Source organism: Colletotrichum truncatum (assembly GCF_014235925.2).
Source record: "Colletotrichum truncatum strain CMES1059 chromosome Unknown Contig_0014, whole genome shotgun sequence".
Classification (NCBI taxonomy): Eukaryota; Fungi; Ascomycota; class Sordariomycetes; order Glomerellales; family Glomerellaceae; genus Colletotrichum; species Colletotrichum truncatum.
In genome coordinates, this window is record NW_027222411.1 from 403,948 (window position 1) to 431,308 (window position 27,361).

General features: G+C 40.6%; 5 protein-coding genes across 5 annotated transcripts, besides 1 other annotated feature; 2 read left to right on the forward strand and 3 right to left on the reverse strand.

Moving 5' to 3' along the window:
- Positions 1 to 1,032: 1,032 nt before the first annotated feature.
- On the reverse strand, positions 1,033 to 2,190 carry CTRU02_215277 (transposase; the record flags this gene model as incomplete). Its single annotated transcript, XM_036730555.2, has 1 exon — positions 1,033 to 2,190. The coding sequence occupies one exon, from the start codon at positions 2,188 to 2,190 to the stop codon at positions 1,033 to 1,035; it is 1,158 nt and encodes a 385-aa protein (XP_036577798.2).
- A 1,239-nt stretch (positions 2,191 to 3,429) lies between these two features.
- Positions 3,430 to 3,501: a sequence feature (Short protein (CTRU02_215278, KAL0929848.1) was converted to a misc_feature.).
- Positions 3,502 to 4,865: 1,364 nt separating this feature from the next.
- Positions 4,866 to 6,208, forward strand: CTRU02_215279 (uncharacterized protein; the record flags this gene model as incomplete). Its single annotated transcript, XM_036730557.1, has 2 exons — positions 4,866 to 6,136; positions 6,187 to 6,208. The coding sequence occupies 2 exons, from the start codon at positions 4,866 to 4,868 to the stop codon at positions 6,206 to 6,208; spliced, it is 1,293 nt and encodes a 430-aa protein (XP_036577799.1).
- A 434-nt stretch (positions 6,209 to 6,642) lies between these two features.
- CTRU02_215280 (TPR domain-containing protein) lies at positions 6,643 to 7,461 on the forward strand (the record flags this gene model as incomplete). Its single annotated transcript, XM_036730558.1, has 1 exon — positions 6,643 to 7,461. One exon carries the CDS (start codon positions 6,643 to 6,645, stop codon positions 7,459 to 7,461), a length of 819 nt encoding a protein of 272 aa, XP_036577800.1.
- A 208-nt stretch (positions 7,462 to 7,669) lies between these two features.
- Positions 7,670 to 9,858, reverse strand: CTRU02_215281 (uncharacterized protein; the record flags this gene model as incomplete). Its single annotated transcript, XM_036730556.1, has 2 exons — positions 7,670 to 7,800; positions 7,848 to 9,858. The coding sequence occupies 2 exons, from the start codon at positions 9,856 to 9,858 to the stop codon at positions 7,670 to 7,672; spliced, it is 2,142 nt and encodes a 713-aa protein (XP_036577801.1).
- A 2,169-nt stretch (positions 9,859 to 12,027) lies between these two features.
- CTRU02_215282 (uncharacterized protein) lies at positions 12,028 to 12,621 on the reverse strand (the record flags this gene model as incomplete). Its single annotated transcript, XM_036730559.1, has 1 exon — positions 12,028 to 12,621. One exon carries the CDS (start codon positions 12,619 to 12,621, stop codon positions 12,028 to 12,030), a length of 594 nt encoding a protein of 197 aa, XP_036577802.1.
- Between the last annotated feature and the right edge of the window lie 14,740 nt (positions 12,622 to 27,361).

Here is a 27,361-nt window from a genome sequence, read left to right on the forward strand (position 1 = left end):
GTATCAGCAAACTCTTTTCATCTGATAGAGAAGGAGTTTTGCTAAATCTCAACAATGTGCTTCTCAAGCTGATTACGTAGTCCTTCAAAGTCTGGCCCAGCATTCTTGCGGTCGACGAAACTCCAGTATCAGTTCGTCTTCGGCACGACGTAGGCAATGTCATTGCATTGGTCCCGATACGGTGAGTGTTGTTTTGAGAATCTACCGAACAGTAACAGGCACTCCCGACTTTACAGAGGCAAACAACCTCAGATAATAAAACTGTCAGACGATAATACCTTTAGGCAAGTATCAGTTGTTCATTTGGTAGGGCTCAACCTTCCTTAAAAAAAAAAAAGAGGGTCGACAACACCGATAGCATTTGTTCTCTAAACTTGACAGCACTTCTTAATCACCACGGCTCACGACGGTGTTTGGACATGGACTAATTGCCCTAGACTCTCTAGAATCAAAAGACGGGGTACCTAGTCGCTCTAAAATCCACTCTATAAAGATAATAGACCAGAAGCGACTCCGGCAAAGTGACCAGTGAAAGATTCGAAATTGGCTTGCCCCTTTTCAATTAGTCTTGAGAGTCTGCATTAAGGTAATCGGAATTGGCGGGCCTAGAAAAGTTACCCGCGCAAAAAATACTCTCTTATAGTGCAAAGCCTCCAACTTGGCACCAAATCTCGTCTACTTATATCATTGCTTCCTCCTTCAAACAACAATACAATCTCTCAAAACTCTTTCCAATATTTAGCTGTCTTTACAAAGCAACATGGCTTAACGGTCATGGGTGAAGCTAACCTGCTCATGCGAACCCCTGCAGAGGGGGCTCGAGATCGAGTCCTGGGCCGGATGCCTCTGTGTAGTATTGAAGACCCGTTCCCCCTTATCAAGGTTGAGATTGATGATGTCTACTCTCACGAGTACAATACCCCGCCTTACCGCTGCTACTCTCGGATAACGTCGCACACCCACTTCTCGCACACCCCCACATTTCGCACACCCATAAATTGGGTCATCATGAGGTATTCATCAACTTCATAACTATAAGTCTGATTCGTCTCCTGCAACTGTGATACTATCGCCAGTTTTAATAGGTAATTCAGGCTCGCTAGATTCATCTGAGCTATCCTCAATTTCGCCAGCCTCAATTTGGGCTTTGTGAATTGCCTCAATGTTGGCAAACTTCGAATTTGGGCTCATTTGGACCTTACGCCGCTTCCGTACCATTCCAGCCTCAACTTCTGCTTCCAACATTGCAATCTTCTTCTCTGCTGTAGCCAATTGATAGTCCTTTTCATCAAATCCCTTTTGAACCTTCCGAAACAACAGTCGCTGCGTTTGCTGATCTTTATCCAACTTGCTGAATAAGCTAAGTTGATCATATAGATCAACTGTCTTCTTGGGCGTTGACCAGGCTACTATGGATGTAGCAGATGCCCAGTTTTCGTCTTTTCCACCATCAGAGGCCCTCATAGGCGTAGAATAGCCTGGCTTTGAGGGCTTGGAAGCATTCTCAAGCAGTAGAGGGCTCATGAGCGGTCGAGCTATCGAAATGGGCCATAGTCCTGTTGCTTTCCAGCCGCTTCTGATATTCTTGCTTGAAAATGCCATCTGGCGTGCTTTTCCATAGCAGGTAAGAAAGTTCCGTTTGCCTACAACTGTAGAATCGTTGTGTTGAATGAGGTATCCAAGCTCTTTTCGATAGGTCGCCTTGAGAGGCCCAAAGACTGCTTGGTCTAGAGGTTGGAGAACGTGGGATGTATGTGGCGGTAGGAAAAGGAGATATATCTTGTGTTTATAACAGAGATACATAAATTCTGTTGTTTCATGACTGCCATGACCGTCTAGGATCAATAGTCTCTGCTCAGAGGGATGATCAGGCTTAGTCAGAGGGATAAAGATGTTCTCAAGCCATTCCACAGCTGTAGAGTCTGAAGTCCAGCCATTCTCAGTTGCTGTGAACTTCCAACCACTGTAAATATCACGTTTATGGATATCAAGAGGAAACCATTGTTGTTGAACCGATTTCCCTCGATAAATAACAAGTGGAGGAAGCGCCTGACCAGTTGCAGAGACACACTCAAGCATAGTTGTCCAAGCCCGAGACCCAGGCTGTTTTTTTCGCATTGATGAGCTTTCTGATGATCCCAGTACTAAGCCATTTGATCCTCTGCCTTCTAGGATACCAGTTTCATCCATGTTATAGCGATGATGTGGTTTGATCGCCTTGATCTCTGGAAGGGCGAGTTGTTGAAACCATTGCCTGATTACATTAGTTGAGGCCCCATTGACACGCTTAGAATCGATGGCTCTAGCTCTATGAACCTTGATTGATGGATTTCTCTTAATAAAGAACTGAATCCAGTTTCTCCCAAGTGGCTGGGTAGTGCCTCTGATGTCTAGGATTCGCTGGGCAAATTCCTTGAGTTGTTGATGTGTTGGCGGCAGCCCTAACGCCGCCTGGATACGCACCCATTCAGCTAAGTGACTTTCCTGTGCTGGAGATAGCTTCTGGAAGCTAGAGAAAGCTACATTTCTTGCCTGTGAACCCTTTAATCGAGACTGGAGGGTTGATGGTGGAATTCCAGCATCATGAGCTGCCTTTCGGACACTCTGCCCACTTGCAACTGCATTGAGAGCTTGATTGACTTCTGTTTCCGTATACTGGCCCATTAAGCGTATAAGAGTAACTATTCAAAGAATTATAATAATCGCTGTAAAAGTGGTGAAGATATTAAAGAATGTTGAAGAGGGTAAAATTCTACATGAGCGATTTATGGGTGTGCGAAATGTGGGGGTGTGCGAGAAGTGGGTGTGCGACGTTACTGTTGATCAAGTGCTGATAAGGAGCAATTGCCTGATACGCCAGTAATAGTAGGAAGACTTAGTGTTCTGTGTTTTTTTGTAAGTGAAGCTTGGCAAGACGATGGCATCGTAGTGACGTTCATTCATGCGCGAGAAGAACCTGACTTCCGGTAGGTGACATCCAGAGGAGATAGCCGGCATCGCGTATTACAAATTTGTAGCTACAACTAGCATCTGAATTTTTTCTTGCATAAGTATTCATCAACGCAAACAAACTCACGAAACGAGTGTTGTCCCTAGGACATCCGACGTATTTGCCACACAAAAGATGTGAATCGCTTGAGTCTACAAGCGTCCTTTTTCTGTAATTTCTCCTGGAAAGCAACCTGGACTTACAGTCCTGACTAGGCATCATCTGTTGCCACCTCTTACACGAGTCTTTGTCAGCCAGCACCCACAACAGCAAAAACCGAAATATGTGAGTCGGAGCAAAGTTGTGTACTCAAAAAGTAAATGAAGCATAATGAAACGCAGCCGGTGAAAATAAAAAAGAATAGATACAAAACATACAACACCAGGTATTCGCTGGTCGTCACCGACCCAACTACTAATCCGGCCCTCACTGGCTTATCTATGGGAGAGCGGACGGGATCCCGAGTTTTCCAGTGGGTATGGTCGTATGTGGTAAACCAAGGGAAGTGTTAGGATTATGTAGTCTGTTTGTGACGGTACGCAAGGTTTTGGGCAAGCTTCGATCTTCCATCGGGTATGCACTATTTTATGTATTGGCTCTAAGTACGTGGATGTGACTGGAGCTGCAACACAGACCAACTCATAAACCGCAATCTTTACCATAATTCTTCTACCTAACACGACTCTTTATCCATAATCCTCTCGAGCGTGCAAGTTAGTTGAGAAGCTCAATTAGAACTACGTCAGCCACGACTTTCTTTGAACTACCAATTGAGGTCAGAAATTATAAAGCACTACTGTTAATACATATTCAAGGCTAAGCGCGGATCTAGAGGCGCGAATATCAAAAGGCTCATAAATAGTAATGATGAATGTGGTAGTTCATGAGATATTCAGAAACAGCTGTCTGCAAAGAATGAATCTACTGCTGAACCTACGTATTTATCATGCTCGGTCTCTATTCGATACTCCTGTTGAAACAAAGGTTCGGTGGATCTGCCAACACACAACACCGTTCTGATCGCATGGCCTGGAAGAGGAGAATACTCGAGTTTTAATATAGAGGAACGGAATAGATGTAGCATAATGGTGCAAGTCACCAATAGTCCTATCTGATAGACCGCAAAGGTCAATATTTATAGTCAATATCAAATAAATCATGAGATCCATCAGATGGTTATTACTTTTCATTCGAACCCTTCGGTGGTTGTCGAAATCTGGACATGTTTGACGTCTTTGTGGTGTTATTAGCCTCTAGCTGTTGTGTCTATTCCGGACACATCGTGAGCCCCAAGGCATAATATTCCAGAGCCAATCTCAAGGTTCAAAAACACCTTCTGAGCTTTATGTAAAACTTAACCTATTTCATGAGACCGAATTTGACTAGAATGAGACATTTGTGTCTTTCCGTTTTAACTTTCACAAGGGGATGAAGCTGCTGTCTATGTTTATGAGTAAATGAGTGAGCGAGTGAGTGAGAGCGTGTAGGTAAGCGCCAGGTGAGTGAGGGGTATAAGTGCACTCACCTACATCGAATCTTCAAAAAAATCTCAAGTTGAGATCTGAGTGTATCAATCATGTTTAATTCATCGCCGCCGTTTTGGATCAAGTTGCCTCAACCCCACTACGAGGCAGGTGCACACCATCACACGTTGCCGCACCTTCTGGCAATAGCCAAATCCACCCCCTCATGCTTATGTAGTTCGCCTTCCTCAACCCAAACAACACCACCGACTCTTACCTCCAACACCGAGTTTGTCGCTACAATTCCCTCGTCATTCTTTTTGTCGATTTTTTTTCGCATTTCCTTCTCTCGGCAAAATTCTGCATGTCTGTCTATACACGATGCCCCGTCGCCGCTTTCGTTTGGAGCCCCTATGATTTCGCCCCGAAGCCAAGCTGCATCTGAAGTCGCTGCGCCGGAACTCCCTCCATCGGTTCTCGATAGCCTTGAGGCGCACCTGAACAACTTCAATCATGCAGTCCTCGCTAATAGTCGCGGATTAACTGCTACTTGCGCAAATCTCTACCAGAACCTCCTGAGACTCGAACATCTTGCAGCAGCCCAGCCCTTCAACCTCGACGTCTGTCATCTACGAATGCGCTTGGCCGAGCAAGTCGTCAAAGTCCTCCTTCACACAGCAGATCGGTTCACCTTACACTCTACACCAAGCAAACCCAAGCTTGAGAAAGCTGCAAATCTCTGGGGGTTCGACAAGGCATTCCTACTCTTCCTCGTCGCCTTTGACCACAACCAGCACGGCCAGAAGTTTTTCGTCGAGCTGCTTAAGCTTGCTGAAGATTGTCCCAACCCTGGGCGTGCCCTTCAGCTTTTGAGATATTGTGCCGATGAGAGAAGAGCTTCAGGTCGTTCCGGCACCCTAAAGCAGAGAGGTCTGTCCACCGACCAGCGCGGTATTGTTCTTTTCGACGTCAAAAGTGCAAGTTCTCGCATCCACAAAGCTCCATCACAGAATCTCGTCCTCGAGGACAAAGACAAAACCCAAGACTCAGACGACTCAAACGACGACGGCAGCAACAATAATAATCATCAGCGCCCTCCCAAGCCAGTAGCTCAAGAAGAACAAGTCGGATCATTAGCCATCGCTGAAGAACAGTCCTTGCCGTTACTATCTTCATCCCCATTCTCTACAGCAACCCAGTCCCAGTCGGTTACAGGATCCGACACCCAAAACCACCTAGGATTTGGCAGTAAGGATAACTCACCTGAAGGCTCGCCTGAGGAAAGCAGACATCTTAATTCCACCCACGACCTCGTTCTCCATAGCCCAACTCCCCTCAAGAATCACAATCTCGATAATGGAAACAACGACAAGCATGCTTCCTTCCTCTCACTAAACAACAATTTAGCCAACGCCAACGATAATAACGACAGCCTATTTTCTCAACTTCATAACAGTGACGTCGAGGACGACTACGGGCACTATTTGTTCCTTCAACCAAACAGTCCCGGTCAAGAGACTGACCACAACTGCTCAGCTTTGAAGCTAGCCACAAATGTTGCCCCAAGTCTTAGCTTGCATCTAGAATCAGCCAGCAGCCAACTTGAACTCAACGCCATAGATCCGGCCACCACAGACGCAGACTACGGCAGCTGGCCACCAGAGATGATCCCCAGTCTTACGATGTTGGTTGACCCAGACCTGAATGTTAGACGACTTTCAAGCCATATCACAGTCGCCAGGCGAAGGTCAAGTAAAGCTGCTACAGTCCGTTGCACTGACAGCGTCCAAAAATCGAGTTTTTACCCCCCTAGGGTGGGGTTAATGCAAACCCATGCTAAACTCCGTTTTTTTCGCTGGGAAAATTACAACGGTCGCATTCAGCTGCATTTAGCCACCGTATCGTCAAATCTACTCATTTCAACGCGTCAGTATGGCGCCACGTCTCTCAAAACTCCAGCTGAGGAAAGTTAACCTACTTCTTCCCTCTGTTATTCAAACCGACGAAGAAATCGCAGAGGCGGTTGGCTGTAGCCAACGAACGATTCGACGATGGCGTCGTCGATTCGACATAACTGGCGAGGTAGAACAATACCCTCGAAGGCGTGAAAGCCAGCAGAAGATGGAAATACAGCATCGGAACGAACTTCTCGAATTATTAAAGTATCGTAACGACCTCCTATTCGAAGAGATGCAAGAATTCCTATACGAACAGTTCAACCTCGAAGTCAGCAAATCAACGTTGAGCCGCCACCTCCACGCAGCTGGCTGGACGAGAAAGAAAGCCCACATAATTGCTTCACAACGAAACCCAGAATTACGGTACGATTGGTTATATCGTATACGTCGATACCACCCAGAACAATTAATATTCGTAGACGAATCAGGCGTTGATAAAAACACTGGAAGAAGAAGGACGGGTTGGGCGCCTAAGGGTCTGACGCCAACGCGGTCAGTTCCCCTCGAGCGAGGTCAACGGATACAACTGCTGCCAGCACTCGCAATTGACGGTATCGTAGACTTGCTGGTATATACTGGATCGACGAATGGCGAGGGCTTCTCTGCGTGGATACAGCAACTTCTACTGCCAAAGTGTGGAATATTCCCTGGGCCTAAGTCAGTGATTATAATGGATAATGCTTCTTTTCACCGGCAAGGGGATATACGGCAAGCGTGTGAGGCCGCTGGCGTACGCCTCGAATTCCTCCCGCCGTACTCACCTGACTTTAACCCCATCGAGGAGTATTTTGGCGACCTCAAAAAGCATGTAAAAAAGACATTCCGTACGTGGAATACTAACGAACTAGACGAGCGTGATTTTGCTGAGTTTCTCCGCGACTGCGCGCTTGAGGTTGGGCAACGTCTCCCACAGATAGCTGGGCACTTCCGTAACTCATATATCAACTTCGACGGCACACAGGATATCTTCTGTGACGCTATGACGAGTAGCGATATGTATATTGAGGCAGGAGGAGAGTTGAATCCACCTCTTGTAGTAAATAGTTGTTGAACTTGTAGTAGGAGAAGTAGGAGAAGAAAAACATGAATAATGCCTGTATTTACAACCTCAAGTCAGGCCTATAGTGAAATAAATCGTATCCGTGGCGTATCAAAGTGCTCTGCTACCTACCTAACGGTCTTTGGGTTGATCCTCCCGGGTGTTGCAGGGCAGCTCACATCCACAAGCAAAGCTTTCCGCTAGCAGTAGTCGCTGCTATTTATCCTAGTTTAACCTCCTCTTCCTCTTGGGTATAAGGCGACGATATATAGTCTGAGACTTCGATCGGATTTTGTTCGGTATTAGGAGGAAGGATTGGTGGCGGCGGCGAGGAGACGAAGAGGTCTAATTCTAGTTTCTGGTTAGTTGACGCCGTCACTTCCGTCAATATTACTCACCACCTCGACCAAACTCAATATCGCCAGTTGGCAGCGGTGAGGAGATCCTACCCGCTGGAACGCTTATTTCGCCTACTTTACTAGCGCTTCGTTCGATATTGCCTGTTTCTCCGAATCGCTCGTCAAAAAGTCGGTTATACACTTCGTCTTCAACCTCACGGTCAACTGCTGGCTTTTTCGTTGCCTGTACGAGTGATTGTACAGCGGCGAGAGGTTCGCTCTGTTGGAGGTAAAATTGCTGTGTTGTAGTGAAAAGTTTGATCGATTTTCTCACTGCTGCGGTAAGTTGTGGTGAAAACCCTACCTCCTTGAACCAGCTGTCTGGGTAATCACGAATAACGCGGAGACTGACTATTGAAGCCTTTAACGGAGTAAATTTCACTTCGTCAATACCCAACTTCTTGCCGTTCACAGCTAGAAACCACGAAACGAACTCATCAACTTGGCGTGTTGCTTTTGAGGGCGAATCAGGAACAACTGGCGACGAAGAACGAATCGGAGCCTCTACTTGCCGACGGGCAGAGTAATCACCTGACTGCGGTTGAAATTGAGGCTCAAGATCCCAATATTGGGGCGGCATCGTTGGCGGCGGCAACTTTGGCCAATATTGCGTTGGGCCGCCTGGCGGAGGTAGGCCATAGAAGTTGACTACTGCGCTATTATTATTGGCAGTATTTGCTGGGTCTTGTGTGTCTGAAAGCCCTCTATTAGCAGACTTTTCACCTAGGCTATTTTGGCCTCCTCGATTTGCTGATTTATCGGGCTTTTTCATATCGCGTTGTTCACGCTGAACAAGATCAACAATTAGGCGGGCAGGCGGGTTTGATATTGATACGCCTTCCTCGCCCTTCTGAATAGCTTCTTGCCACTTCTCGAAATCAAATACGGTCAGTTTATAGTGTTTTCTTGCGTTGACCCAGCACCAGTTAACTGTTGGATCAGCTGACGAGGTATTCTGACAGGTTGCTGAATCGTTACACTGATTATGGCGAAGAAGGTCTCGAAATAACTTCCTCTTTCGATCGCCTTCTGTTTCAATCGCTTGAAGCATCGTATTTGTTACAGTCTGACGTTGACTAAGTCGAGACGGTCGCCCTCGTGGTGATCCTACGCCTTCTAGCTCTCCTACTGCGGCTACAGTAGGAGTGACAGAGTAGGCCAGTTCAACATCGAGAAGAACCTCACCAAGGCGACTATTCTCGATAATTTGCTTCGAAATATCATACCATGGAACAACCGGCCAGTTGCCACTGTCAACAGCGAATTCTTCGCGGTATACAATAGTTACTGCTTTTAATCCTATTCTTCTCCAGGCGATTTTCGTGGTAATCCAGCTCTTCTCGATATTATATTGTGCCCTTAAACGGGCGTCGATTCGCTTCGCCAAATCCCTCTCGATTTTCGACCACTGGATAATCAACTTATGACCAACTTCGCTCTCCTCGTCAAATATCCACTTGTATATAGTCTCAGGAAGCTTTGGCGGCGAGCGACCGCCTGAGAAGAGAGGAGTATACGTAACAGTTAAATTGATTGACTGTGGTTGCGTTCGTCGAGGAGTTGGGGTATCAGGTAAAGGCCGTCGACCAGGCCTTGCCGGCGTAACAGCAAAAGGATCCTCATCGAGGTTGAGGTTATATTGAAGTCGCTGGCCCGGCGTTGACTGCCCAATAGCTTGGTGTTCATAGTGGCCTGCCGGTTGGGTTTCCTCGACTTCGTCAACTTCGAGGTTTTGTTGAGTTATTCCTGTCTCTGTTTCTGCTAACTGAGCAACCCTCTGGGCTGGGGAAGGGATCACCACTACCCGACGGCGTCGAGGTGGCTTAACTGGGGTCTTCGCTGGCTCTGACGCCTGCGCCCTCGCCCTCGCCCTCGTACGTACGATAACTACCCTCGACGGCGAGCCGGTTGTTGTATTCGTCTCTAGGGCTTTTGCTGTTTTCAATCGCTTTCGCTTCGCCGGCCCAGTGGTATTATCAATTGAGGGGGCCCGAGCCCGCCGAGGAGGCATCACGAAAAGCTTTTCACGAGATATTGTAATTTACAGAGATTTCACTACGTGGGCCCCACGAAAGTGGCCCAATTGGGCTACAGTGGCCAGTTTACACCAGTTGGGCCAGTTGGGCCAGTTTGACCCCTGTTGTGATAGTTTACTGATTTTCGGGGTTAATAGGCTAAAATCCGATTTTTGGACGCTGCCAGCGAAACGGACTGTAATAGGACAGATGAACAACCGCCAAACAAAAAGCTTCGGTACAGTAACAACGCACTTTCCGGTTTGGCGTCTGAAGAAGTTGCAGCCATGCTGAACAAAAATACCAAAATCAAGGGGCAGTGGCTTAACGACAGCCTCCATCAGTGTGTTCAGTCAAGCCCTCATTATCCACGAAACTAAATACCGTTCATCATTGACATGCCTGGGATGTGTTTAAATCTTAGTTCTATTCATTCATGGTGCTGCATGTCTTGAATTTGATTCTACTTGAGCAGGGTTGTGTTCCAGACCTTGGAAAGATGCATCTCGGCAAACGTCTCGCGCAGGCTGGTCTCGGAGGGTTCCAGTACCATGATCCAAATCGTTGACATCCCAGAACCGAGCTGTACTACTTCCGCCGCTGTTATATAGGTCTCGTTAGACGTTTCCGGAAAAACTTTTTGGCGCCCATATGGGGACGGGGATTCTCGGCGGCACTGTGGAAATGCGAAGTCAGTGCGTCTCGACGGGTGCAGAAATATTCGAAGCCGTTGGCGAGTATTGATCCTCTCAGCGTATTCAGACATGGGAATGTGGTAGACTCTCTGCAAATGGGCATGTGAGCTCCAGTAATAAACTCTTATTCAACAGCTTGGTTATGACAGCCAACTTCTTGTCGGAGCTTGTCTCCGATTTGGGACTATGTATTGCTTGATCTCACCTTCCAGATTCTGTGTCTCGTATCCTGACATACTAGCAATGTTTAGCAAGGCATAAGAAGCAGGCGTTTTTGTGCGACTGTCTTCTAACCGGCTGACTCTCGCCTTGTTGCCCAGCATGCGGTGGTTATGCTCTACTTGTAAGTCTCGCTGATGAGTACATGAGGCAAGGTTCCCAGAGGTGAAGGAAAGGTTTCACTCCGCGGTCTTCCCCATTGTGAGGTGGAAGACATTAGAGTGGGTATATAGATAGCTTAAATGGACTACCGGCACGTTTTGCAGCTAGCAGCTAACAGAGGGAGTTTTCCCGGATTAACACGTAGGCACTTCTAAAAGAGAGAGCATGACCTATATCATTCATTATCTGATAATTTTCAAACAGGAAAAATCCTGTTTAACGTTATGTAATATGGTAATTTATGTCAACTTAAACATATCCCAATTTTTATGTCTTCAACGCCCACCTTGAAGGAAATGTAGTGCTAAAACAACCACATGAGCTTGGCCGCCAAAAAAATCACCAAAGCAATTTCAAACCTATTCTAAACCATGAATATCCTCTACCTCTTCCTCTTGTTGTTTTTGTGTACAACGGCGCACTTCATCTTTTTCTCTCTCCTTCTTCTCCGCCTGCTGGACGAAAAGCGAGCATCCAGTCCGAATGATACTCATGGCGCCCGCCAGCGAGGCGTCCTCCAGGATGGGCCCTATTTCTCCGCCGACAGCCATAACACGACGAAAAAGCTCGACGAGCTCGGCGGTGTCATCGCGTTGCTGCTGCTGCCGCTGTTGTATAGCCTCCCCGCCAACAGGCCCCAAGGAAGTTTGTCCACTGGGCGATAAACAGGGGGAGTAGGCCGGCCTTGTCGAGCTCTGGCTTGGGGCGGTGATGAAATTGGTGGAGGCGGTATCTTCTGTCAAGTCGTTCTCTTCAGCAGCGCGCGCGATCTCCCGTGAGAACTTGACACGCTTGCGCTGGGGTTCGGCAGAAGTGATGGCTCCGCGGGTAATGCCTGGATTGACATGCTTCTTACTGTTGCAGTTGAGAAGTACCCTAGTGGCAGGTGACTGTTCCACAACTGTTGATTCGGGTGCAGCTACAGTGGAAGTTATGCGGGAGTGGGAACACAGGGGTCCGGCGACGGATCTAGTCCGGGTAATGAAGTTGGGCCGCAACTCTAAGAGGACCGGCAGAGTTAGTCGTACTCTACTTACAGGGTCCACAAGATTGTGCTTTAATGCTTTTCAAACCCAAAGAGTGTGGCTATTACTTACTTTTGATGGCTTTAGTCAGCTCACGGGTTGTGGGAGTAGGGAGAGTTTCCGGGGAGAGGTCCGCACGGGACAGTGTCTCATTCCATAGGGCATTGACGAGGCTCTCCCGTTCAAGGGAAGATGGCGGGCTTGTGACTTTGGAAATGGCCTGTAGGGCGTGCATTGACTTGGCTATATCGAGGCCGAAATCGAGGAGCAGGTCAAGAGAGGAACACGATGCCTCGCTGCATGCTTTACGGAAGTGCTGCAGGTGATTGGTGTTGCCTTTAATCCCATCAAGCCAGGGAGAGAAGACAGGATGAAGGGTGGATTGCAGACGAGGGTTGGGAATGCGTCCACGGAGCCAGGCGGGGAAGTTCCTTACATCTATCTCGCCGGATGGGAGGGATCTAGCTATCTTGGATGCGTGAATAGCCCAAGCGGACTTCCAGAACGCAACTTGGAGGCGATCAAAAAGCTGACAGATGGTGACGGTGGGTCCTTGAGCAAAATGGTTGAGGGCCTTGTCGATTTTACCAAGAAGAGCTTGGACGGCTGGATCACGCTGGGGGAGGATAGACGGTATTGGCTCCGTCTCGGTATCCATGACTGCTTGAAGAGGTAACAACGGAGACATAAGACAAGCTATAGACAGCAAAAGGACGAGTTGGGGCAACATACATGCCGTGCGATATGGCAGAGCTTGTGGGGGTTTTCTATGCTAGCAATTACCTGCCTTTCCAGTCAAGGAAAAGGACGTTGGAATGAAGAAGCCGTGCCTTAAATGTCCTTCATTTTTCAGTATCTGGCAATGGCGATGATGGTTTTCTGGAGAATGTTTACAGTAGTTACGCTAAGGATGGTGAAGAAGGAGAGGAAGAGACATGGCAGGAGAAGGAGGAATAGGAGTTAATCAGAGTGTATGGAGGTAGTCGCATTGGTGTTTTTGCCACTACGCAAGATTAGAGAAAGTGAAGTCTGGATTGGTAGATTTCCCTCCCTTCTGTGTGCGTGTTGGTGAATGTGTCGTACCTGACAGGAAGAGAGTCGAAAGAAAGAAGAGTCGAAATAAACAAGTCAACGGGGCACCGAAGCCGGACTTGCAACTATTACCGTGGTTGTAATCGTTCTATTCGAGTATCCTTTCTCAGAGCGATCTTCTACTACGAACTTTTGATGGTGGAGGGGACTTGTGCCGCCTGGAAAAGGATCAGGGTCGTCTTAGTTATATGGAGCCTAGTGTTAAGATCTGTAGCCAGACTCTGGAGATGAGGATCCTGTGCGAGATGGTGGTGCTTCGGGACACAGCGGTACTTGGGAAATCGAGAGGGGTACCTTCTCTTGCGAAGTGCAAGTCGGCGAAGCATTTGGCAATTGAGGAATCGCGTTTGTGGGAGTTTGCTCTGAAGAATAGTGTCCCACCTGACGTGAGGATCTCTTTGCAGCGTGTTTCTTACATTGAGTTGGAAGGTTTGATGCTGTCTTGATGATGAGGATTGGAGACCAGCGGTTGGCTGTCTGTGTTGTGTTTTGGAGCGTGATGTCAGCTCGAAGTACGTGGTTTTCTAGACAGTCTGGTATCGTCGAGTTAACGCAACGAAGGACAAAAGGCCATTCTAAACAGAGATGTGATGGATTGGGTAGAAGAAAGAGGGTTTCATGGAGGCGAAGCGATCCAAGGCATCAGGGGATACTCACTTAATATAAAAATATCATACTTGAGCCTGCTACAGACCATCTAAGGCAAGGTAAATTGAAGCACATGGTCTAGATCCTTTCAACCAAGGACGTCGAAGGAGGTTTGCGTATTCTTGCGATGTTCTGGAATCCTCTCTGTGGTGGTGCTTTTCGAAAGGTTCGAAAGGAGTGGAAGCTCGTCGATAAGGGAAGACTGGGAAGGGACGATCGATCCGCCACACTCAGGCAATCGCGGTTCGCAACACCTTCCTTCCTGTTGCCAGACCACATTCTTTTAGATGCAAATACATTTCTTTGCCTTGAATAACGTAATTCTTTCAGGTACAAATACCTTCCTTACCATTACCTAACCTAACAGACAGGCTCCAGCCCCGTCTTCAGTCTTGCTTCGTTCTTCTGTTAACATGCCACAAAAGGTCCTACAAAAGTCTATTCCCACTTAACTGCTCTTCTGATATTTTCAGACTGCTATTTAGTTTCAACACAGACTGAACTCAGAACCACTACGCATCCGCTAGTTCTCCGAATCATATTGATCATTATTGCAACAAATGAACTTTCCAGTTTACGACCCCGTTGAACGGTTCATGTTCCTTTTCTGCCATCAAGTTAGCTCTGCTAACCCCAAAAGAAACAGACCACTAAACACTCATTGCATACAACTCACTCAATACGAATCACTCAAGCTACCACCATGGTAATTGACGGCCTGGGGCGGGCACACTCGAGAAGGCTTTTCACGCCACAATTACAAGAGCACAGCTTGTAGGCCTTTGCCCCGAAATACATCCACTCGACCATAAATCCTCTTCCCCTAGACATGGACATACCTAGAAATGGAGGCAGAAACACCAGCATCAACCCCTCCACTCCCCAACAACACAAGGGCTTCGGATCCTGCAAGATTGATCAAGTACCGGTTGTGCTAACCGCTGTAGTGGAGGTCGCCAAAGTGACCTGCTACCTCAACGGGGTTGTCACGAATAGTGTCGCTTCTCGTCTTTGTCCTCCTCTTGTTGCCCCTGCGGCAGCTTGTGAATCTCCTATCTTTCGACTCTGCGTGTGGTAAGCCCTGGTGCCAGAAGTAACGACGCCACAGCACCACTCTTCCCTCTGCGGGCCTTTCGAGAACAACAATTGTGCGGTTCTACAGGCTCAACGTACTCAATGAAGCATCATCAGAGCTTTTCCCCAGTGTTAAGACGGCATCGGTATTCAGGGTCAATATGACACCAGATACGCGGCCGCGAGGAATCAGCTGCCACAACGGCATCTACATAGACCTCGAGCTTGCAACACTCAGCCCGCTGAACCAATCCCAGCTTTCAGAGCCGTCCATTACTCAGCCATCTTGTTCGTCTTCTTCTTTGTTATTTGACCTGTCTCAGTGATAACCGCGTTGGTGTTCCTGCGTTTCTTGAAACGTACAAATTGAAGAGCTCTATCAGCTTGAAACGACGTTGGCGATGTGTCTTCCTACAGCTCGATGTAGACGGGCTTTCCAGTTAATATTGACGGTAATAATACAGACCCCTTGGTGGTATTCAAGCATAAAAAGATGCAATATGAGCTTCAAATTGTCAGGTCCCGCCTTGGAGCTGCAGTGGCACCGGCAAACCAACTTTGAACGCGTTCCCAATCACAAAGGGGCTACCCAATTGAACCAAACGCAAAAGTATGCGTAGAAACAAGTTACGCACTTGGTTTCAACTGATCTTAAGGGAGGAATGTGCGTGGGCGCAGCTTCATGCTGCAATAACTGTGGCGTAGCCCGTAACACAGGCTGCTTAGTCTTGTCGGCGCGCTTGTCAGTTGGAACTAAACTTCCGTAACCTCCTTGGACTCATCATCTCGAGCATCATCTTGAGCATCTTTACCGGCAATTGAATTCTGGTCGGAGACTCTAAAGACGGCATGGAGTTACTTCACCGACGTCGTACAGGGTGCGCTTATTGACCTTAATTATGATCCCGCCTTAATTCAGACTGGTGTGTGTTGGTTGCAAACTGCGAAGCAGATCGCCACCCATCCCAAAGTCTCCTGTTCTTTAAATAGTCGAATTTGGTTAAAGTGGCTCCGTGGCTGCCCAGACAGGCCTCACGTGGGTAGGTAGACTCAAGGTTGCCGAATCAGCTGCCAAAACCGCTCGATCCGAAGATTGCTGAGCCGGACGGTAAGGACCCTTCCATTGTTCTCTATTCTGCTGCCAAGGACTTGGAACATATCACTGTGATTCTTATGCACGGAACCTTCCAGGCTTCCAAGAATAACTGCATTGGTATCAAACGAATTACCGCCTTTCGAAACGCTATGGAACCCCCATAACTACCTTTTTTCCCAATTCCAAGCTATTCGCCTCGGCCCTTTGCAGAAACTGAAGCTCTGAGTTCCGATGCCTCCTCGAGTCTCTTGTCGATAGGGCTGTGAATCTGAGCGCCCGATTACCTGGGGGCCATTTGATTTCTCTGCTGACTTTCGAAGCTCATAATTCGTCCTCGTGGGCTCCATATTCAGTGACCACATCGACTTCGTCTTTCGCAACGTAATCGATGGGTTGAAGACAAGAATGATTGCACTCAACGACATGGACGCAATCTGCACAGTTCAACGGTACTGCTCAGAGAATTGAGAAAGTGCATAAGGAAAGGAATCAACACACACAAAGCATAAACATTCTCGATGATATATCGGTAAACTCTCGAGTCTTCAGCATAGACGGCAGATCAGAGAGCAAGTTCTCCGCACGGGAGCGTCTTGCTTGCTCAGAGATGACAATTCCAGTGCCTTAAGCGCAGTGTAATTGACCCAAGCAAAGGTACGCTCTGGCTTTTAACACTGAACTAGCTACGCTAAACATTTCATCGAGGAGGCAATATGAATGCCACAGCAACTGCAATAAATAACCATCCACAACAACTCCAGAACAAGGACCGTAAGCACAATCCAATGCGAATGTAGATTCCCAAGAAGAAAACAAAGGCTATTCGAACTAAGGGGAACCTTGTGTAGATATCCCCGTCCGAGGCCATGGCTAAGCATGGCTCTTTGAGCCAGCAGCAACTGGAGAATCCAGTATCAACGCACGCGCCAGAACGACCGTTTTGCAACCACCTTCTTTACCTAAACGTCAAGGGTCACAAGCCCGCAAGCCCAGGGCAAGTTGACATTGACCTTTTGTGTCTTGAGTCCCTAGGGTAGAGTAGCCCGCCAGCGGCAACTAACGAGCAGTCTCAGTTGTCCAGCAGGAAAGACCGCTCTTTATGAAGCTTTCAGCGTAGCTTGAAGTATTATGAGCCGCGGTTGCAGCTCCAGCTCATGCCATTAATACTACTTTCTTCCATTCCATGTTTCTTTACCCCCCGCCCAGAACGAGGCATACTAACAGTCCCAAGCAAGACCTACCTACTTCATCTAAGGAGTAGAGGCATGAGGTATAATGCCTACCTAAACAATATTAGTACATAAGCGATTAAGGGCTCGGTCGGTGTTTGTTAGACAGCTATACCTGTATAGGTCTTTGTCTAGATCTTGAGGACCTTATCATGCGCTTGGCACCAGTTTTTGCCGAGAGAGATGGACTGAAGCAGGTTGCTAAAAAGTAAATTCAGATAACGTAGCGCGAGTGCAATCATCACGAATGACTTAGGATAGGGAACACACGAGAAGCGCTTTACGTTGCCATGGCCTCTATCACGGTTCTTTGACACCTTGTTTGTCATCATCCTCTCCTCTCTCTCTCCTCTATCCTAGTGACCGCCTTATTCCCTCTTAGGGGTGTATATTACCGTCCGTCTTTCGGGCCCACGTAACGCGTATTAGCAGGTTCCAACTCCATCTTCTGCCGTTAATGCCAAAGCCGGTTTCTTCGGTCTCAATGCCATTCAATACAATTATGAGCAAGGTCCGTTGGAAGAAGCAGACAGAGCCACTAAGATTTTAGTAGCTGGCTAGCGAGTAAATCGTGATGTCCCCGGCTGCGGAGGCTTTTTTTTGCTATGCCTGATGTAGCGTCTTTTGGGTTTACAGAGCTCAGTCTTTCGCGTGTGTGCTAACCCATGGTGGCTTATGGTTAGACATTAGTCGCTAGAAGCAATGCATGTTCTATCCTATGCTAAGGCTCGCTAGCTAGTGCAATAGGAGCAGCTACGGTGTGACTAGAAACCTAATATCCCGGTCTTTCTCGAAGCTAAAGCTGATGAATTCAGATGCTTTTACTAAGACTGCTGTTCGTCCTTCAGTACTATGTAACCTCAAACCCTGGTATTTCTCTAATACATAGGTGAAAACATATAGGCTAGCTTGTTATGCAAAGTAGGAGCGGGGAGTTTCACTCCTCTCACTTGATTTCGCATTCTCATTGACACCTGCTTCGTGGAGAACCAAATGATTACAAAAAATAACTGAAAATCCCCTTTTGAAGCAACTGTGGATCCAGCGATACGGCGCATCAATCGAATGCCGACGGCTACTGTAACTAAGGTAGCTTGTCGCAAATATAATTCCATCAGTTGCGGGTAGCAATCATCGCCTTAGACGGTTCGGGACAGTGTGTGGTTGCATCTTAACCGCTGTCAGTTTTTACTGTGACTACAGTTTTTTATGAGTTCTCCCCTGGCCTGCAGTCTTGTTTTCTTTGTCTCTCATCACTGTTACTAGTCGCGTGCTGTGTTTGCTGATTCCCGGAACCTGTTAATCTGTGACTGGAACCACTGCTCCATTCAGCGGACGGCATCAGAAACCACATATTGTGTCGGTAGGCGCCTTCACCCGTTGCATGAAGCTCAGTGTTACGACCCGTTGGACATGGTCGCCAACACGACCCCGCCTGGATCCCGGCGGCTAACGCAGGGCATATGTAACCCAGCCGGACAGGTGTAACCAGGGATCCTCGGAACGGAAGAACTATGGACAAGTCACGTGGCCTCGGGGATAACGCGGGGTAAGGACAACCCGGGCTGGATATGTTGGATATGTCAGATATCCAACCGATCCCCGGATATGTTGGATATGTCAAATATCCAACCGATCCCCGGATATGTTAGATATGTCAAATATCCAACATAGCCAAGATAAGGAGGACCGTTCAGGACTTGTATATAGGATGGACTCGAGCCGGGCTCGAGGACAGACTTCCATAGCTCTTCAGCAATCAACTTTGTGATTACCCTAACCGGTACTTTCAGCTATACCTAAGTGACGACTACTCTACGACTCTTGTTGAGGCCCTGACTGATCACCAAGACCTTTGAAGATCTACGATCTATTCGACCAGGACCACGGAACGACTGTTACTACTCTCAATCCCTGGCTTACTGTTAACACAAACCCACTGTCAGTTAGCTGGCCGTAACACTCAGCTGTATTATTTTTAGGTTTTTAATGCTTCTTAGTTCATATTAGAGATCAACAATATACTATTAGCTCTTCTTTAAAATTAAGAAACCTGCTAGTTACCATGATACTATAAGACTAGAGAAAGAATTAGAAAAATATCTATACTTAAATCTATATAATAAAGCTATAATACTTAAAGAAAGCTTATTATAGTTATAGATATTCTAATGTAATATTATATAATTAATAGTTAAAAGTATTATTAAAACTTATACTTAATACTTAAATCCTAACTTATTTCTAAGATAAAAAAAACTATAGAATTTCTAATCTTATAATTTAATTAGAATAAGTAAATTAATTAAATTATACTAAAGCTTAGGGTAATATTATAAATATACTAATAATAGCTCTATATAATAATGATTATTATAGTTTTTTCTTTAATTAAAAAGATTTTATTTTTCTAAAGTTAGACTATTAAACTTTTTACTAATTTAATATAATTTTATAGTTTAACTTCTTCTAGTTATTATAAAATAGACCTTTTTAGTTATTTTATCTAGCTTTATAAGTCTAAAGTAAGCTATTAGAGTAATTATAACCGTTATTCTTTAATATATTCTTATTTATAATTTATTTAATATAAATAATACTTTCTAATAAAATATTATTATCTTATTTTAAGACTTTAATTACTTATTATAGTTCTATAAAATAGTTAGTAGAGGCACGTAATATTCTACGTGCTAGCCGTACCTATATAAGAGATACCTTCGATAGTATTATTATTAGTAGGTTTAGTTAATAGAAGAACTAACTACTTATACCTATGTTTATCGATTTATCGTTATTTATTACCTTATAACTATTTATTTAACTTTCGTATTATTCTATTAATATCTCTATTCTTATTACGGTTCCGACTTCTACTTGTTATAGCTACGTATTAGTAGGAAAAACTATAATAAGTAGTAATATAACTTAATCTTAATTAATTTTTTCTCTCGATTTGACTACGATATATCGCGGAGAATCTCGAAGGAAATACCTTATAAGTCTACTTACTTAAAATCATAACCTATACCTTAACATAGCTAATATAGACTTATATAATAAGTTACGTAAATAACCTAAGGTTAAATAATAGTTATTAAGAGATAGCGAGACGTCTCTTACGATATTAGGAGATATATCTTAATAATCTTAAAATAACGAAGATATTAAAGCTTTTTTAAGTATATATAAGCGTTATAGCGTTTATTACGTAGAATACTAATATTAACCGAATCGACGTTAAATATAATAATAAGGCTTAGACTTAAGTAATATAACTTAAAGATAGCTAGAGGTTAGAAAACTATAATTATAATAAGGTAATAAATAATATTACTAAGGTAATTATTTATATTAGAAAACTTCTAGACTTTTAAGGATAATTCGTAGAACTAAGCTTAGAAGAGTTAGATATTATAAAGAATAAGTAACTTATAAGAAATAACGAAAATACTAAACTAGTACTAATTATATTATTAATATAGCTTTAATAATAAAAGTAGTAACCTCCTAAGGTATTACTTAAGCATAGTTAGTATAAAAGGATTTATAAAGACTTTTAAAAGTCGTAATTAGTAATATTAGATATAACTATAGGCTAACCTTAATAAACTTTCTAATAAGTAAGATTATTAAATTAATAGTAATATATAAAACCGCTATAAGCTGAGGTTATTCTTTTAAAAATAGAAATATAAGTTATAAAAACCTTATTAGAAGGAATATAATTTATAATAAACTAGATATAAAACCTATAATAGTAATATATACCCCCTAGCTTAAGAAGATATCTCCCTCCTTAGGGGTAGATACTATACTTAATAGTAATAGGATTTCTAGCCTTCTAGACCTTACTACCTTCTTAATAGTAATAATAATTCGAGGTAATATTATTAAATACGTTTATAAGACTATTAGGTATAATATTACTAAGATCGGAACTACTAAACCTAGGGAGGAGATTTACAGCTATAATAAATATTTAATAGTAATATAGAGTTTTCTAGCTAGACGCTAACTATAAGTTTAGTAGAAAACCTATATTCTACGACTAAAAGATATTATATTATTAAGACGTAGACTTATAGCTTTTATCGATTAAGGCTAAGATCGTTAACCCTTATACTTAGGATAAAGTCTTCTAAGAATAATAAAGCTTACTTAGAGGTAAAGTACTTAGCTAATAGGAATATTACCTTAGGCTTATAGAAAGGAATTAATATAAGGCTTAGGGATAGTATAGTTTATAAAGGGGATTAAGAGCTTGTTTTAAGCTAACTTAAATAAAAGCAATCTAGTAGGTAATATTTAATAAGTTTATTATAGAAAAGATCGGTAGTAATAAGGATATCTAATTATTTACTTAAGACTATTTTAAATATAGTAAAGCATAATTAGGTTTATTAATACCTTAATAGTAATTACTTACGATATTCTATAACGCTTTAGACTTATCTTTATAACGATTCCTTTATAAGCTAATACTAAATAATATTATTAAAAGCTATCTTAGAATTGCTAAGGAAAAACGCGCGGTTATCTAAAAGTATTTATAAACCTTAATTAAGGTCTTTTATATAACTATTATAAATAGCAAGGATAACGCCTTATAAGGAGGAATATGCCTAGCTTAGAATAATAAGAACTAAGAAAAACGCGATTTTTATTAGCTATAATATAACTAGTCTTAATAGTAATAAAAGAAAATATAACCTAACTAGAAGTAATAAAACTAGAAAGACTAAAAACCTTAGAATGTATAGTAGAATTTCCTAGGCATAAGGCAATTCGCTTAGTATAACTATCTAGGATAACTACTTAATAACGCTAAGTTTATATAAAAAGATAAATTAGACGAGGATATAATTAACTACCTTATCGATTATAAGTATATCTTCGAAGACGTTATAAAAGTCTTAGTAGTATAACTAAAAGAGGAAGAAGCTATTTATACTAGCTAAGCTAACGACGTTATTTTCTATACTTATAAGGCGTTAACTCCTAAAGTAGAGATCCCTCCCCTATCTCTTTAAATATAAGAGGAAGTAATAATAGTTATAATAAAGCCTTAGATAAAGCCGCCTAGCGACTTTATTAGAATAGCTATAAAAAACTATAAAAATAGAGACTTACCGAAACTAATACTAAGCTAAATTATCGATACTTAGACAAGACTATCTAAACGTAGTATGCTTTTAAAAAAAACATATCTACGACTTTATGTTAAGGCTAATAATAATAGTAAACTAGACGAAGTATATATTAATACGGGAGCCTTAACGATACTTACTAAGAAGGCTTAGGTTATACGGTTTATTTATAAATCGTCTTTTTAAGCGATTAAGCTAAAGAAAATAAATATAGTAGATTCTACTTTCTAAGTTATAGAAAAAGTAACTTTCGACTTTTATATCCTTAGTAAAATAAGCAAAATAAATATAAATATATATATTATTATTATAATAAAGGTTATTAATATACTTAGAGTAAACCTACTACTTAGTACCTTTTTTTATAAGGAATATAGTCTTATCGTAGACTTTAATAAATTAGTTATTAAATTCCGATCGGTATTTAATATAAAGGTATCTATTAAATATTAATAATAAACGCTACCCGCCTAGCGTATAGAAAACGCTTACGCTATAATAATTCTATAGAAAAGCTAAGCCTTTATACTAAGACGATATATCCTTCTATTAAGGGATAGTAATAATAAGGACGAGACCTAGTATTTCTACCTAATATATAAGGTAGCAATCTATAGTATAGTAGATTTCGTAACCTTAGCGTTATTTCTTATTTATAATAAAGGAAACTTAGAACTACGAATTCCGAAAGGCTATTATATTAATTACTTTATAAAGCAAGCGCTAGGGGATATTAGTATCTTACTTAGTAACCTTAAACCTAATAATAATAAGGTTAATATAACTTTTAATATAATTATTAAGGAGGATGCTTTAGAAAGAAACCCTAAACTATAAGTAGAAGAAATACTAGACTATAATATCTCTAAACTAAATAATATACTAGTAATTCTTAATAGGCATAGCGTCGAGATATATAACCTTAATACGGAATTTATAAAATAACTATAGAAAATCCTTAATAAATACAAAATTTTTATTATAATAAAGGTATTATACTATTCCTTAACGAAGAATATATATAAATCAACCTTATTAATAGATAATAAAACTAAAAAACTAATATAAAAGTATATCTACTTAGTCTTAAAGACTTTATAGTTTTAAATAAAACCTATAAGCAACTTTATATCGAGGGAAAGATAGATTAGGTAGATAGCAAGCTAATTCTAATTACTTATCCCCTCTTTATAATATAGAGAGAAAAGGAGATAGTAAAAAAACCTAAAGTAGTTATAGACTTATACCTACTTAACCGAATAGTAGTTTTAGATATTTATCCCTTACTAGACTAAGAAGATATTATAAACGCAATCTATAGTAAGAAGAAAATAACTTTTTTTAATACTATTAAGTTTTTTTACTAATTACTAATCTACTTAAAGTATTATAATAAGATAGTAGTAATAAGCCTTTATAGTATCGAGATTTTAAATATAATACTTATAAGATTTAAGAACTTGCTAGTATATGCTTAACGGTTTATAAATTATATATTTTAGAATTATAAATACTTTGTTTAAGTATATATTGATAATATCGTAATTTTTAATAATACTAACGAAAGCTACTTGAAATATATTGAAAAAGTCTTTAATATTATTAATAATAATAGACTTAATATAATAGTAAAGAAATCGTTTGCAAGCTTCCTTTTAGTAAAATTACTTAGCTATATCGTAGATAGGTAAGGGATATATAGAACGGATAATTAAATCGCTATATTTAAAAACCTTAGCTTTCTTAAGAATCTTAGTAACTTTAAGAGATACCTTAGAATAGCTAGATAGCTTTGAAAAGATATTTTATAATATAACGTAATTATAATACCCCTTAATAAAAGAAAAACTAAGCTTACTACGATTTTATATAAGGAAGACTAACTACTAATAAGCCTTAATAAAGTAGTAAAAACGAAGAGGTTTTAATATATAATATTTAAACTAATGCTAGAAGAAATAAAAGCATAGGAAATATTATAAAAGAACTTATATAACTAAGTTGTAAGATTTTATTATAATCTAGAGAAACCTTTATTTTTTAAGATCGATACTTATAAGGGAGGTTTTAGACTTATAATATTCTAGATAGATATTACCTAGGATAGTATAGGAATTCCTAAAAAAGATATCTTATAAAAGTATATTTAACTAGTATTATTCCTTTTAAAAGTAATATCCCTTATAAAGAAGTAATACTTTATAATTAAGGTAGAAGTTATTATAATAGTATAGGTAGTTAGGAAACTTAGGAAACTAATATAATTAAATAAGAACTTAGTATAGATCTTTATAGACTATATAGCTATAAAGGGAATTTTTACTTATATATTGTTAAGAATAATAGATCTTAATAAAGCAAACCTTTAGTTAGCTAGTATTACTAACTACCTTTCTTAGTTTAACTTTAACATTACTTATATCTTAAGGAAACTTAACGTTATACTTAACGCCTTCTTACGCCTATTATTACTAATAGTATTAAGTAAAGTAAACCTATTCGAGGAAAGTAATATACTTATAGATATTTACGATAATAGGAATATTATAGTATTTAACTTAGAAGAAGAGGAATAGCTAAAAGAACTAGGTAGTTTTATAATTAGGATAAGTAATAACTTTATTAAAACTATTATTAAAAATTACGAAACCGATCTAAAGTATAGAAAACTTATCTAGTAACTTACGAAATAATAAGAAAGTAGTAATAAGTAGTAGTTACTAAAGAAAGCTAACGACGAAGAGAACCGCGCCCGAGACGAAAGGTATATACTAATTTATTACTAAATCTCCTTATAATAGTTAATAAAAGCAGGCTTCTTATTCTACTTAGTATATAATAAAACGAAAAGGCTATATATCCTACGTAAAGCCGTCGCGGAAGTCTTTAGCTTTACTTATAATAAAAAATACTACTTTAGTATAGACTATATACTAGCTAAGCTAGCTAGTTTCTAAATACGGAATAAACGATTAATTATAAAGTAATATATTACTTACTACCTAAAGTATAAAGAAAACTAGATCGACTATTAAAGACTACTAAGTAGCTTATAGCTAATTCTAGTTATAAGAATCCCCTTTAATACCGTAACTATCAACTTCGTTACCGATTTACTTAAAATAGAAGTATAAAGAAGTTTATAAGTATTATTTAGATTTAAATAGTTTAATATACTTACGCTTATAATAGATAAATTCTTAAAGAAAGTTATACTCCTACTAGGCTATACTATATATAAAGTTAAGGAATAAGTAATAGTCTTTATAAAGGCTTTTTAACTAGCTAACTAAGGACTTTTATAATAAATTATTAGTAATAGAAACCCTAAGTTTATCTTAGCTATCTAGACTATGATATTCCGTACTCTTAGAGTAAAACTACTCTTATCTATAGCCTATTACTTATAGACTAACGGCTAGAGTAAGAAAACAAACTAGATAGTAGAAATCGCTATCTAATTCTAGCTTTTAAAATACCTAGATATCTTATAGCTAGAGATTTTCCTAGCGCTATAATATAACCTTAATAATTTATATATTATAATAATCGGGAGATCCCTTAATAAGGTTGTATATAAATTTAAGCCTTAAAGCATTCTAGACGTAATCGCGGAAAAAGACGCTTTAACTAAGTCTATTAACGTTATATAGAAGATCTATTAAGATAAGGTAGTAGCCTTAATCGATATAGTAAACTTAATAAGAAAAAAACGTTATAATAAAAGCTATATAGACGTTAGATTCTTTATTAGTAATAAGGTTTAGATAAGATTAAGGAAAGGCTTTTACTTACTTAGCTAATATTATAATAAATAGATATTATGCTATATAAGCCTTTTTCGAATTATTTAAATAGTAAGCCTAATAGCGTATAAAGTTAACCTCCTAGCTTATTAGTAAATTTTCCTAATCCTATTAGTAGTATAGCTATATAAGCTAGCTTAAGGAGATAACCTATTTAACTATAAATAATAGCTATTATAACTTATTAAGGTTAATAGTAGTAAAAAATAAGAAATCGATTATATCGTAAGCTATAGAATTAACTAGAAGAAACGTAAGCTAAAGGTTAAATATCTTATCTATTAGAAGGGATTTACTATAAGGTTTAATACTTAGGAGCTTTATAAATCGCTTAAGACTAACATAGTAAAGCTTATTAATAAGTATAAGGTAAGATATCCTATTAACGCGGAGGTTATATTAACCTATTACTCTTAGTAATAATAATAACGAAATAATTAGAATAATATTACTATTCCGTAATAAAATAGCTAATTCCTAATAAAGCGATATTAGTAAGATTATTCCTTTTATTAACGTAATAGAATTTTATATAAAATACTTATTCTTTCTCTTCGTAGGTAGTTGCTTTATAAGTAGTAAAAAACTCTACTTTTTATATTTACTATTATTATTATAAAAGTAAACTTTTCCTACTATATAAATCCTACTTTTACTTATATAGTAGAAAAATCAATAATTCTCTTATTTTATAACTTATTATAAACCTTTTCTATTCTTATTAAGACTTTTAACTTACTATTATTATATATTTTAATAGTAAATTCTAGTATTAAGAACGTAAATATATTATCTTAATATACTTATTAGACTATTAATAAGATCGCTAAAACCCTTCCTAGCTTTATTAAAACTACTAGTAGTAAATAAGGCGATAATAAGGCCTAGACTAGTAATAAGCCTATCGATAATACCTTCGGTTTTAATAATAAGAAACTTAACATTACTAATAAGAATAATCTTACTATTAATAACGCTATTATTAGAAATACTACTAACTAGTAAGATATCTATATAACCGATATAAAGGAACTTAAGAAGACTAGTAAAGCCCCTAAGGCTAAAAAGACCCCCGAGGTCCTTGCTAAACCTACCGAGGAGGCTAAAGGAAATAAGCCTAAGAAGACTATTAAAAGTAAAGGCAAGGCTAAGGCTAAGAAAGCTAACCTTAAGCTAGTCGAGGAATCTAGTATTAATAAGAAAACCGACGCCTTAGATATTAAGGTCTAGATAACTATTAAAAAGAATAAGACTATTAATACTAAGAAGTCTAGTACCTTTAAGAAGAAGAAGTATATTATTA